Source organism: Gracilinanus agilis, unplaced genomic scaffold (genome assembly GCF_016433145.1).
Source record: "Gracilinanus agilis isolate LMUSP501 unplaced genomic scaffold, AgileGrace unplaced_scaffold57297, whole genome shotgun sequence".
Classification (NCBI taxonomy): Eukaryota; Metazoa; Chordata; class Mammalia; order Didelphimorphia; family Didelphidae; genus Gracilinanus; species Gracilinanus agilis.
Window position 1 is genome coordinate 1 of NW_025392795.1, and position 13,263 is coordinate 13,263.

The window sequence follows — 13,263 nt, forward strand, 5'->3', positions numbered from 1 at the left end:
GGCATGGCCAGCCTCCTCCTTCTCTTACAGATGCTGTTCAGAATGTGACCATCACCCTCTCCCAGGGAAACAGGACCACAGGTACAGGAGAGCCCAGGGGGAGGGTAGGTGGGATCACTTGGTCCTGGGGGTCTGGATGTCAGGGAGATGCAGGAGAAAGCAGGGTCAGGGACTTTCTCTCTTCAGGCCCAAGTTCTATTTGCCATGGGCTGCCCCTCCTCTGGGAATGATAGGACCTCCCATTCCCTCATGACCCTAAGGGTTAGAAGACATTTTCCTCCCTGGAGTCCCATGGGATTAGCAGTGGGACTTTTCTTGTGCCCATTTCACAAGTAAGAAAGCTGAAACTCAAAGAAGGGTGGAGAGCCTCACCTAGATCACCCAGGTACAAACCACAGAGATTTGAGGACTTGGCTGCTCTGACTCTAAGTGCCCTCTCTCCTGAGCCAGCCTTGGGCTGAGGTGTGTCAATACCCCAGAGGTGTCCCCCTTCCAAGCCCGTACTCTGTCCACTAAAGGCTACGTGTTTCCCTGTTGGGGAAGCTGACCCAGGACTGGACCATCCAGGCCCAATGGGAGGCTTAGCTCATGTGGCTCATTTATTTTGGGATGATCTTGGGAGCTGGAGGGGTTGGAAGAAGCTGTGGGGAATCAGGTCTGGGAGCTGCTGTCAGGTCAGAGTAGGAGATAGAGCAGCCTGGGATGACCCTTTCAGAGTAAATCAGGCAGGCTTAGTTTGTGCCTTGAGGGGCTGGGCTCCTTGTTCAGGGAAATTAGCTCTTCCTGGTGATCTCATTGGGCTCCTCATCTACAAGATCCCCAGGCTGAGTGAGGGCACATTTCAGGCCCCTGAAAGGCTGGGGCTTTCTTGGTTTGATTCTGAGTCCTTTGCCTTAATTGGTACAGAAAGGAAAATGGGAGAAAGAGAGAAAGGAAGGAAGGAAGGAAAGAAGGAAGGAAGAAAGAGAGGGAGGGAGGGCAGAAGAAAAGGGAGAAAAGGGGGGAGGGAAGAATGGAAGGAGGAAGAAAGGAAGGAAGGATGATAAGAAGGAAATAAGGAGGAATGGAGGGAGGGAGGGAAGGAAGGAAGGAAAAGAGAGAGCCACCAAGGAAAAACTGGCCAGAGGAAAAGACAGGAAGCATCGCCTAGCCTGAGTCCAGGCTGGCAGCAGAAAGAAGGGAGAATCAGGGAAGTCTCCTTTTTCTAGCTCTAGGAAGCAACTAGGTAAGATGGGTTCCGTGAGAAGGGAACAACAAGTCCAGGGTGGTCTCAGCCTAGGGATCTCTTTCCTGCTTTCTTATACTCCTTGAGTGATGTTCACACCAGCTTTCTGGCTACCTGATCATTGAAGGTCCAGTGCAGGTGGGGCTCTAGGTGGTCCCCGAGGTCCCCTCCAGCTCTCCCTCAGGGGATTCCCTCTTCTTTTGCAGTTTGGGTCCCAGGAATCAGCCCCACTCTGGTGGCCCAGGAAGGAGAGTCTCTCCAGCTGCTCTGTGCTGCCATCAGCAATCCCCCAGCCACACTGAGCTGGATGCTGGGGGAGCAAACCCTGGCCTCCTCCCAGCCCTCTGAGGATGGAGTCCTGAGCCTGCAGCTGCCCCAGCTGAGGCCAGCAGATGGAGGGCGCTACACCTGCCTCGCCCAGCATCCTCTGGGGTCCAAGAATGTCTCCCTGAATGTCTCTGTGCAGGGTGAGTGGGAGTGGGAGGCAGCTGGGTACCCTGGGGTGCTCGGGTCCTTGTGGGCACGGGAGAGAGAAGGTGCAGAGCTGTGGAGTGCGGGCACAGAGAGGAGGGCAGCCCCCTGAGCCCCCAGGAGACAGGCACCCTCTTGCTCTTCCAGGCAGCCCAGCCCTCCTTCCTTCTGGGGGTCACTCATTTCTGCGCTTGAGCCGCAGGGCTTCATGGCACTCCTCCCAGTGAGGCCATCTCTCCATTCTCCAGTATGGACCCACTTGAGTCCATGAAGTCTCCTGGGTCCCCTCGGCCCCGAGTCATGAGCTGGGCATCCCTGCTGGACTCTGTCAGGAATGAGGCCTGGAATGCTTTGAGGACACAGACCTGCTGTGGGCTCTTCTCCATCTCCTCACTGACCTCTCGTCCCCTCCAGTCAGTGAGCCTTCTCGAAGCACCTACTGGGTGCCAGGAGCCCCGCTGAGTGCTGGGGGCCGAGACAGGCAGCAGACAGGCCGAGCACTGGGGGAGCCCTCCTGCAGACGGCTGTGCCCTCACCAAGGCTCTCCTCGGGGCACCTGGGAGCATCCCCAGAGGAGGCGCCAGCATGCACGCCTGCCTCAAGCCCGTTGTCCTCCTCTTCCTCCCAGGCCTTGGACCCTTCTGGTCTGAGAACCCTGAGGAGCCCTGATGCTGGAGCTCCAGCCTCTGCTCTGGGGGGGAACCAGGGAACAGAGCAGAGCAGAGCCAGAAGGAGCCTGGGATGGGGGTGGCGAGGGGTGAGGCAGCAGAGGGAGCTCTGGGCAGGCTGTGGGGGAGGCAGAGATTGGGGGTGCTGCTGTGGCTCCCACAGTCTGGCCTGGACACCTCCCCTGAGGTCATCCTGCCTGTGCACTGGGTGGGGGCTTGAGGAAGGCCTGAGGGATGGGCTGAGGGAAGGGCTGGGGTCTCATTTCCCTTCCTTGTTTGCTTCTGGATCACAGCACAGAACAGGCACTAGAACTGGGCAGGAAAATGCTGGAGGCAGTTACCAGAGGCTGCTGCATGCGTGGGTGCCTGCTGGACCAGGCTCTGTCCGGTGCCCTGGAGAAGGGCCTGAGAGCCCAGGGGCTTTGGGGATCCAAGGAGGGGGCCAGGATCCTGAGAGGTGGGAGCTGGGGGCAATAAGGGAGGCCTAGAGGACACAGGGTCCTCCATGAGCTCCCTCCTGCCCTTTCTCTCCCCAGGCTGCTCTTCTCAAGGAAGCAGCTCTTGGCCTCTGGTCCTCACCCTGCTCAGGGGAGGCCTCATGGGAGCTGGCTTTCTCCTCACCTATGGCCTCACGTGGCTCTATTATACCCGGTGAGTGGCCCCCTCTGCCCACCCCCCAGACCCTGCCCTCACTGCCCCAGCCCTGGCCTCTCCTCTCAGCCTTGACCCCCTCCCCAGACATGGTCCCTGTGGAGGCACCTCAGGCCCTGCTCTGCTGCCTGACCCTGAGTCTGCCTGTCCCACAGGAAGCTTGGAGGGCAGGAGCGCCCACCATGTCCTGAAGCCTCCCAGGCCTCCGTGTGACCAGCCAAGGCCTGCCTCCTGCCCTTCCCCTCAGGGGGGCTCCGTGTGCCCTCAGAGACCCAGCAAGGCCAGTGTAGACCAGCAGCTCCACTACCACCTTCCCTATGAGAAGGGAGTCCTCATGCCTCCCTCAAGTCTTCTCTTCTCCCCTGAACAGCCCCAGGCCTGCCCCTGACTGTCCAGGCCTTTGCCCAGGCTGATCTCCCTCCCTTCTGTGATGCCTGAATGGTCACTGTCCTTCCTGAATCCGGGTGCCCGGCAGAGAACAAGGCTGTGCGGGGGTGATGGAGCAGAGCCTGGCTGCTGGGCCATGATCCCCTCCTTCATTCCAGCAGGCCCCAGGCCTCTTTTAGGTCAGTCAGGAGAGGAGGGAGCTTATGGGGCTGCTGCCATGGCTGCCATCTCCTTCTCCATGGCTCCCAGGCCTCCCAACCAGTCCCAGTGTCCTCCAGGCAAGCTGGGCTCCTCACTGTGCCCCCTGTCCAGTCCTCTGGTCCCCCCCCCACTCCATTCTGGAAGCTCAGCCCCAGACCTCCTGCCCTGCTGTCCTAAGCAGGGCAACCCGGCTACTTTGGGCTGAGGGTGTTGGGCCATAAGTCTGGGACTTTGGGATATACAGGCACACAGGGGAATCCTGGGCCTGGGCCCCCCTGGGCAATAAACTGCTTCATCTTTCTGAGTTTCCTCATCTTCCTCTCTACAATGGAGACCCCCTACAGCCCCTTTAGAGAACCCCCTCCGGCCTCTCTTCCAGGAGGCTCCCAGGAGATGATGCCAGTCCACGGCTCTCAGCCTTATCTCGGGAAATGTTAGTAGTCCTGGTATCAGCTTCAGCCAGAACCCCCCATTTCTAGTAGCCTTCGGGGATCCCCTGCCCAGGACACTGTGCCATCTCTCCCTCCTCCCATGGGCCTCCCTTTGTGCTTTCCCAATAAATTCTCCTTGTGTGACTGGGCCTCCCAGGGGTCTGTGGGAAAGGCTGACTCCCTGCCAGACTGAGAGCTCCCCAAAGGCAGGAGCTGCTCCCCTTTCAACCCTGAGCCCCCCAATGAGGATTGGACATGGTGGGCACTCAGTGGAAGTTGTTCCATGCAGCTGAAGCTGGGCCAGTGCCTGCTTCTTGGCCCACAGTCCAGCTCAAGCCCAGATCCCAAACTTCCCCCCAATCCCCAAGTGACAAGACCAATTCAACATCCTCTGCCTGGCCTCTGGAGCCTGGCCCTCCCTGCCACCTATGGGCACTTCCAAGGAGAAGCCCCTGACACTAGGCCTGAGCTCCAAACCTGCTGCCCAGCCCAGCTCTGTTCCCACTGCTCAGTCTCCTCTCCTCTGACTTCACTCACCCCAGCTCTGCCCAGGGCACTGGGAGGCTATGGGAAGCAGCATTGCTGGAGAAGATGGGAGGGCAGTGCTCCCTGGGCTCTGGGTCGCCCTCTTGGGTTTCATGGTCCCTCTGTCCATCCAATTCTAGCTTGGGCTTAAGGGAGAGGAAACTAGAAACTAGGACAGGAGCCTGAAGTGGTGACTGTCCCCAGAGAGGGGGCTCCTCTGTTCTTTCTGAAATCAAGGTGGTCTCCCCAGGGGTCTCTGGGCCAGAAGCCCCTGACTGGGGGCAGCTCAGGGTGTCAGGGGATAAAAGGCCATCTGGAAGGACAGGCTAACCCAGCTCAGGAGAGGAATAGCACCCAGGGCTGACCCTGCTCTCACACTCCCCTGAGGGAAGGAGAACACAGTCCTCAAGGTGAAGGCATGGATGGAGTGATGGAGCAGAAAGCCAGGAAGCCCTGCTCCTGCAAGGACTCCTTCAGTTCTCCTCCTTCTCCACTGGATGGAGTCAGGCATCTTCTTTTGTTCATGGAGCCAGCTCTCTCACTCCCAACATTCCCTGTGAAACCCCACAGCTCCTTCCTCAGGGTCACTTCTCAGAAGTGCCACTTGGGGGAGGTCCCTGCCTCATCCAAAGTGTCCCATCCTCCTGGGCAGCATCACTAGAACCCCTGTGGCCTCACCCAGGTTCCCCAGCACATACACAGAAAGGTCAATAGAGGAGGCCATCCAGAGTAGAGCTTGTTATAAGGGGATTAAGCTTAGTGAGGTAATAAAGTGGTTGTAATAAGGGAATAGGCTAGAGGTAATTGAGAAATTAAGGCAAGGTAAGGTTATAATAGAGGACAAGGCAAGGTAAGGGACTAAAGGTAGTGTGACTAGGGGATAAGGCACTGTGGATAGGGTTTGAGGATCCCTAAGGCAGTAAAGTGGATAAGGAAGGTACAATGGTGAAGGTGGTAAATTGAGGTGGTAGGAGAAGTAAGGGAATGACTGAGTTTATGGAATATAAACATGGAGGTATAAAGAATTGCAAGGGAGAGGATGAGATACTTTTGTCAGGCAGCTACAGCCTGGGAAACACAGACTGGGACACAGGTTTGAGACAGAGACACTGAAGGGAAACAGACTGAGCCCTCCAGGCAGGAAGGGCACTTCTACAGAGGAAGGTTGGGGCCAGCCAAGAATGGCTTGAAACTGACTAGAGGGCTTTCTAGTCAGTTTCTCAGGTTCACAAAGAAAGAGTCCAGAGGAAGTATTGAGATTATACTTCCTCCAAAATGAACGCCTCCAACTCCCTCAGGACCCAGAGAGAATGTTATTCCTTTCTCCCTTCTCCCTCTCTTATCAATGAACTAATGAAGTAGCCAAAGGTTTGATTATGTGACAAACAGGATTTATTGAGTTTTAGGGTTGATTGGAAGGGATGGAGGGATACAAGGTAACTCTAACAGCCGCCTAGGGAAAACTTCAAGTGGGGGAGGGAGACAGGAATGTGAAACTGAGAAAGGACCTGCCTAACTCAGCTCTGAGAGGTTTTTTGTAGCCTATAGGGTTAGGAACGTTGGATACGATAATTCAAGAGATAATTTGTAACAAAGGTAAGCCCTATTTGACTACGGGGAAACTAAATCTACCAAGTTTGAAAGCTAACACTCAGAACCACCCTCCTTTCAAAACCCCAAGAAATTTAGGAAGGGAAAATGATGATTGGGAATAAGGGAGGTCAGGGAGATCCAAAGGAAATAGTTAAGCTAATAAATTTTAAGAGAAAAGCTGCAGAATATTGGTCAGGTTTTCAGTCTAAAGAACAGAGCTCAGTTGACCCTTCTACTATCATTGAGTCCCCAGGGTCAACTGACTAACCTCAGGATTCTAAACCCTTTTCAATGGTCAGAAACTCTGCAGGAAGGCTTTGCAGGGCTAATATGCACCTGTTTGCACTACAAGCTTCACTTTCCATGCAGGTGAACCAGGCAGGGCAGCAGAAGCAGAGTGGAAGGTGCTGACACTGCACTTTGTGCCATTCTAAAGGAAGGCACTGGGAGGAGTTTGGGGCTCTGCCCTCCAGCCCTCCAATCAGATAGGAGGGGAGACTCAGGGGACCCACTGAAACTCACAGCCTATGACCCCAAGCTCTGTACTCACCAAGCCAAAATTCAGGCCCTGGGAATCTGCTCCCCAATCCCTCTTCTCCAGGGGGTTTCTCCATGACATTTTCACTAGGAAGCTCAGGATTAGCTCATTTCTAGGTCACTGTGGATGGGAGCAACTGATCAACAACTCCTGTGCAAGCACCAAAGGTAATGAAGCAGACTTGACAAAGCACTGCCTTCTTTCTCCCTGCAACAATGCAAAATCTGCCAAGGGACTCCAGCAGCCCCTTACTATTGATGTGAATGATCTCTCCATGAACAGGGAACCCCACTTTCTATAGAAGGACACTAACAGGCATGCAGCCTCAGGGGACAATCTTAAATGTTAGGCTTGTTCCAGAGTCAACCTCTGAGGTTCTAACCAGTCTCCCTGCCCTCAGTCATCATACCCACAGTAGAGACCAGTCAAGTCCTCTTGTCTTAGAGTTATCTTAGAAACTAGAAGACATTGGACTGGCCCCAAATACAAGAGAACTTGAGATTGTGAAAGAGTCAATAATTCTTCCCAGTAGACCAGTAGACTCCAGGCCACAGAGGGACATCAAGTCCTGATTTGACTCCTCTGCACCCACACTCAGTGCCTGGGATTTTTTTTTAGGCTTTGTTTAGTGGCTCTACTGGATACTTTCTTTGAAGAAGATTCATTTCTCCAACTGTATCATTTGGTGTTTCCCAGATTGAGATGGAGACTGGGCTCTGTCATTCAAACCTTTCTTCATTGGTTTGTTCCTAACAAATCCAAGGAATGCCTTTCACAGTCCACACCCTAGAGCATCTTCTGAGTTGGGGTGATAGAAACTAAGATAGTGAGCTCAATCGTAGCTGGAAAATAAAACTGGCTCCTGCCAAGTCTGTCTGTGGGCAGCAGGACACAGTCCTTGGCTTCCCTCATTGGATGAAGCTATATTCAGGACAAAAAGTAATCAGAGACCCATTGATCTTCCCATCTGGTTCACCAAAGACAACTAGAAACTTCTGACCAGGCAACTCTCCCAAGAACCATGAAGAGATTGGGGAGAGATTGAATGAATCAGACCTCCTCCTCACTAGATATTCACCAATGAGACATGTCTAGGGAATTGCTCAACAATGAGCCTCGAGGATAGTATCAAATGCTTCAGGAATCCAAATATATTTGTCTTTGATCACTAAGACAAAGGCCACCCGTCAACTTAAAGGTTGGTTATTGCTAGTCTCATCAAAAAAATAGAGTTTCTTACCCAGAACCCAGCCTCTCAGAACTTGTCATTGTCACAATTAGGATCCAGGAAACATGAAACATCTAGAACATGAAGAATTCCTTTGAAGTCAGCACAAGGGCTGATTCACTTTGTCCTAAGGAAATCCATACCATAAAGTGAAATACACATTTATCAGCTCACTCTTTTTACAGATTCTAACAAAGTTCTATGAAGCAATAACAAGTTAGGGGGAAAGACTAGTTCCTCCTCCTCAAGCCCCAGGGCCCCACAATCTACCATCAGGCTAGAAAGACTTGAAAAATGTACAGAAGAATGGAGATCAGGGACTTCTACTCCACCATATTGGGGGGCTGCTCTCCATGGTTTCTGTCTCTCAATAGAAGGCACTCTAACAAAGCCTTTCCATGGTTGCTGAGTCCAAGGATTCCAGTAGAGGTTCTTGAGAGGGCCTTGCACAGAAGCAGATTGCAATTCCTTGGAAACCTCTGTTTGCTCCCAGGTCCCTCACCTCTCACCTAACCTCAGTTCTCCCAAGAACTCACCCAAATAACTCTGGCAGATCTATCTGCCTCTCTTGTGTAGGACCAGGATCAAGGGGGCAACCCAGAATTTCAATCTCAATCCTCCCTCCACTGCTACTTCCATAGGGCCCTTGGTCCATAGGTAGGTTAAATAGACTCTACTTCAGATTTTTTTTAAAGTAATTAGTGGTGTAGGCTCTGAATGACCTGGAAAGAGCTAGCTGTTCTCTCCCCTTTCTTCTCTCCTTGGTGATTCTCAACTGAAGTGCCCAACATTGGGGAATTGCTCTTCTCCAAGTCTTCATTTAGGTATCCCCTGTCAATGGTTTGGGATTCTCTCCCAGCCTCTAACTCAGGCTCTCTGTCTCAGTCTCTATCCCTGACTCTCCTTCCTTCTCTTCTTTGTCTCTGTGGCTGCCTTTATGCCTGTGTCTCTGTGTCTCTGTCTCTTTAGCTTGTGTTTACTCACCAGCCTCCTGATCCCTTCTCAGGCATTTGGAAACCCTAGTGTTAGTGCCTCAATGACAGTCCTCAGAAAGGGTCTTGCTCAGCTCCCAACGTGTGGTGTCTCCTGCAGGTCCCCAGGCTGTTTCTCAAGCATCATCTTCTCTCACCTTCTGGTGTCTCCTCTGAGAAGCTCAGGCTTTCTCTCTCTCTTTAGGAAGACACCAGTGCAGCTAAGGATGCCAGAATGCAGGCAGACACTTGGTTTCTTCACAAGAGCCTCAGGAAAGTTGGGTACATACATGACGCTGGGATGGAGAAACATCCTTAGAGGGGAAAGGATGCCAAGGTCACAGGTGTAACTTCAAGGCAAACACAGAGGCTCTTGGTAGTTGGAGGGAGGGGTTGGGGATGCTGCCTATTCCTCCCACTGTTCAATTATTATCACATTTAGTGGCAATCTAGCTCATCTCACAAGACAGGAAGATGGCTACAAGAAGGCACTGCAGTGACTGGGGGGCATTATTTCATCTAAACTCCCCTCATTCCCCTCCATTATCCAAGCCTGTTGTCCTCTCTCTTAGCAGACTTCCCTTTCCTAACTCTTGTGTTTTTTCATAATATTTTATTTTTCCTTAATTGCATGTAAAAACAATGTTTATCTTTCACGTTTTTAAATTTTGAGTTCCAAATTCTCTCCTTCCTCCCCTGCCTGCTACCCTCCCAGCCTTTCTCCCTCCCTGAGACACCCCCGAATCTGATGTGGGTTTTAGATGTGCAGTCAATCCTGGGAAATGTTTCTCCATACTATTCAATTTGTAGAAGAGAAAAAGAAGGAAAGAGAGGAGGAGGAGGGAAGAGGAAAGGAGGAAAGGGAGAGCAGGGAATGGAGAAGGGGATAAAGAGAAGTAAAAGGAGGAGGTGGAGGACCAGGAAAAGAACTGGCTGTCCTCCCCCAGCCCCTGAGTTCTGAGCCTCTCTGGAGTTGTTTGAGGACAAAAGGTGCCCCTCCCCAGCACTGAGCCCTTTGAAGGTGGGAAGAAGCCAGTTGGGGAAGAGGACAGGGTTCCCCTTCTGAGGACAATCCCCCTTCTTTCCCCACCCAGAGGCTTCCTGTTTCAGCTTCCTCTTAGCCCTGAGCCCGACACAGGTGGCCAGAGGGAGCCATGGTGGTGGAGGAGTGACCCAGTGCCCAAGCAGAACCTGCTTGTCTCCTGTCTGCTAGGTGCTGCTGATGCTGCTGGGGCTGCTGCTGCTGCCCCTGCTCTGGGAGGGTGAGTGGGGCTGGGGCAGAGGGAGGCTGGGCTGAGGGGCTGAGAAGAGTTGCAGGTGCTGACCAGACCTCTGTGTGCCCTCAGGGTGTCTGTCCCAGGAACTGGAGGTGCCCTCCTCAGTGACTGTGCAGGAGGGGCTGTGTGCCCAGATCCTCTGTACCTTCCCCTATCCCGTCTACCCCAGCTATAACTACTCCCCAGCCTATGGATCCTGGTACAGAGTTGGGACTAACCCTGATACTGGCAGACCTGTGGCCACAAATGACCCACGTCGTGAGGTAGAGAGTGGAGCCAAGGGAAGATTCCGTTTCCTCGGGGATCCCAGGATGCATAGCTGCTCCCTGAGCATCACAGACGCCCAGTCCACAGACAGCGGGCAATACTTCTTCCATATTGAAAAAGGAGACAAAAAATACACTTTCTATTATCTCAAGGTGTCTGTGAAGGTGACAGGTAAGACCCTCCTCACCTGGGAAGCTGTCTCGGGGGCAGGGAGGGCCTGGGAATGGCCTGTCCAAGGGGACCCCTCCAGCTGCATGTAGGAGTGGTCAGAGAATGTGCAAGACACATGGGGAACCCTCAGGGAGACGGGAAGATCAGTGTGGGGGGCATTCCAAAGGCTCCAGAGCTGCCAAGGGGAGAGACCTTGGTGGGGTCCTCTTTGGCAGGAAATGGGCCCTCAGGCAAGGCTGAGAGGGGCAGGTCTGAGCTGCAGGGAGGTCTCCATTCCAGCCCCAGATTTCCTCCTGACTCTTGAGGCAGGGTTTGGGCCTGTCCTTTCCCCCCTCCCTCTCTGGGACTCACTTTCTCCTTTTGTAAAGTGAAGGAGATGCTCCTTCCTTATTGCCTTTGCTGTGACTTCCTCTTGAACTCTCCTCTCTGGGAGCCTGTGTGAGAGGATGCTGGGGATCCCCAGGAGGCCAGGAAGGAGCAGGAGCAGGGATGGAGTCATCCTGGGAGGGGAACATGCTGGGGACCCGAGGGATGGTCGAGGTACCACATGTGGGAGGCTGCTGGAGGCCTGATTCCCCTCCAGAGCTGTGTCTCCCTGTTTCTCTCCTCTCCAGGCTTCAGCCAGAAACCAGATATCTCTGTTCCAGAGGTGCTGGAGTCGGGGGCCCCGGTGACTCTGAATTGTACATTTCCCTATTCCTGCTGGGACAAGGGGGTCTTCAGGTTCTCCTGGAGTGGGGCTGCCCTCTCCTCCCCTCTGGAAACCTCTGGGCTATCCCCCTCCTCAAGGGTCTCCTTCACCCCTGGGCACCAGCATCACGGCACCCCTCTCACCTGCCAGGTGACCTTGCCTGGAACCTATTTAAGAGCCCAGAGAACCATCTTCCTCAATGTGTCCTGTGAGTGCTGGGCCAGGAGCCTGCATGGCCCATGGGAGGGGGCCCAGGGAGGGCTGGCTGGGCAGGAGCAGCTGCATACCTTTTCCCTGATTCTCCCTCCCAGCTCCCCTGGGTCCAGCTGCCAGTCTCAGGCAGGCAGGGATCAGGGCAGAGGGGCTCGGAGCCCCCTCCAGTGGGATGCTGTGTGCTTCTGGGCGCCCCTCTGCTCCTGGCCTGGTGCTGGGCTGGGCAGAGAGCCCCGGGCATGGCCAGCCTCCTCCTTCTCTTACAGATGCTGTTCAGAATGTGACCATCACCCTCTCCCAGGGAAACAGGACCACAGGTACAGGAGAGCCCAGGGGGAGGGTAGGTGGGATCACTTGGTCCTGGGGGTCTGGATGTCAGGGAGATGCAGGAGAAAGCAGGGTCAGGGACTTTCTCTCTTCAGGCCCAAGTTCTATTTGCCATGGGCTGCCCCTCCTCTGGGAATGATAGGACCTCCCATTCCCTCATGACCCTAAGGGTTAGAAGACATTTTCCTCCCTGGAGTCCCATGGGATTAGCAGTGGGACTTTTCTTGTGCCCATTTCACAAGTAAGAAAGCTGAAACTCAAAGAAGGGTGGAGAGCCTCACCTAGATCACCCAGGTACAAACCACAGAGATTTGAGGACTTGGCTGCTCTGACTCTAAGTGCCCTCTCTCCTGAGCCAGCCTTGGGCTGAGGTGTGTCAATACCCCAGAGGTGTCCCCCTTCCAAGCCCGTACTCTGTCCACTAAAGGCTACGTGTTTCCCTGTTGGGGAAGCTGACCCAGGACTGGACCATCCAGGCCCAATGGGAGGCTTAGCTCATGTGGCTCATTTATTTTGGGATGATCTTGGGAGCTGGAGGGGTTGGAAGAAGCTGTGGGGAATCAGGTCTGGGAGCTGCTGTCAGGTCAGAGTAGGAGATAGAGCAGCCTGGGATGACCCTTTCAGAGTAAATCAGGCAGGCTTAGTTTGTGCCTTGAGGGGCTGGGCTCCTTGTTCAGGGAAATTAGCTCTTCCTGGTGATCTCATTGGGCTCCTCATCTACAAGATCCCCAGGCTGAGTGAGGGCACATTTCAGGCCCCTGAAAGGCTGGGGCTTTCTTGGTTTGATTCTGAGTCCTTTGCCTTAATTGGTACAGAAAGGAAAATGGGAGAAAGAGAGAAAGGAAGGAAGGAAGGAAAGAAGGAAGGAAGAAAGAGAGGGAGGGAGGGCAGAAGAAAAGGGAGAAAAGGGGGGAGGGAAGAATGGAAGGAGGAAGAAAGGAAGGAAGGATGATAAGAAGGAAATAAGGAGGAATGGAGGGAGGGAGGGAAGGAAGGAAGGAAAAGAGAGAGCCACCAAGGAAAAACTGGCCAGAGGAAAAGACAGGAAGCATCGCCTAGCCTGAGTCCAGGCTGGCAGCAGAAAGAAGGGAGAATCAGGGAAGTCTCCTTTTTCTAGCTCTAGGAAGCAACTAGGTAAGATGGGTTCCGTGAGAAGGGAACAACAAGTCCAGGGTGGTCTCAGCCTAGGGATCTCTTTCCTGCTTTCTTATACTCCTTGAGTGATGTTCACACCAGCTTTCTGGCTACCTGATCATTGAAGGTCCAGTGCAGGTGGGGCTCTAGGTGGTCCCCGAGGTCCCCTCCAGCTCTCCCTCAGGGGATTCCCTCTTCTTTTGCAGTTTGGGTCCCAGGAATCAGCCCCACTCTGGTGGCCCAGGAAGGAGAGTCTCTCCAGCTGCTCTGTGCTGCCATCAGCAATCCCCCAGC

General features: G+C 53.8%; 2 protein-coding genes across 2 annotated transcripts; both read left to right on the forward strand.

Moving 5' to 3' along the window:
- The first annotated feature begins 1,303 nt into the window (after positions 1-1,303).
- LOC123256241 (sialic acid-binding Ig-like lectin 14) lies at positions 1,304-3,907 on the forward strand. The gene is made up of 3 exons (XM_044684905.1): positions 1,304-1,692; positions 2,901-3,015; positions 3,171-3,907. Exons 1-3 carry the CDS (start codon positions 1,533-1,535, stop codon positions 3,226-3,228), a joined length of 333 nt encoding a protein of 110 aa, XP_044540840.1. The 5' UTR covers positions 1,304-1,532; the 3' UTR covers positions 3,229-3,907.
- Positions 3,620-13,258, forward strand: LOC123256239 (sialic acid-binding Ig-like lectin 13; the record flags this gene model as incomplete). The annotated part of the gene is made up of 6 exons (XM_044684904.1): positions 3,620-3,721; positions 10,103-10,151; positions 10,236-10,604; positions 11,219-11,503; positions 11,775-11,825; positions 13,176-13,258. Coding segments are annotated over exons 1-6 (939 nt in total), but the record flags the coding sequence as incomplete, so codon positions are not given.
- Between the last annotated feature and the right edge of the window lie 5 nt (positions 13,259-13,263).

What these genes read in the sequence shown, in the direction of transcription:
- LOC123256241 (XM_044684905.1), top strand. Translation starts at nt 1,533, where the DNA reads ATGCTGGGGGAGCAAACCCTGGCCTCCTCCCAGCCCTCTGAGGATGGA. An exon ending in CCTGAATGTCTCTGTGCAGG is followed by an intron (nt 1,693 to 2,900) that starts GTGAGTGGGAGT and finishes TTCTCTCCCCAG; the next exon opens with GCTGCTCTTCTCAAGGAAGC. An exon ending in ACGTGGCTCTATTATACCCG is followed by an intron (nt 3,016 to 3,170) that starts GTGAGTGGCCCC and finishes CCTGTCCCACAG; the next exon opens with GAAGCTTGGAGGGCAGGAGC.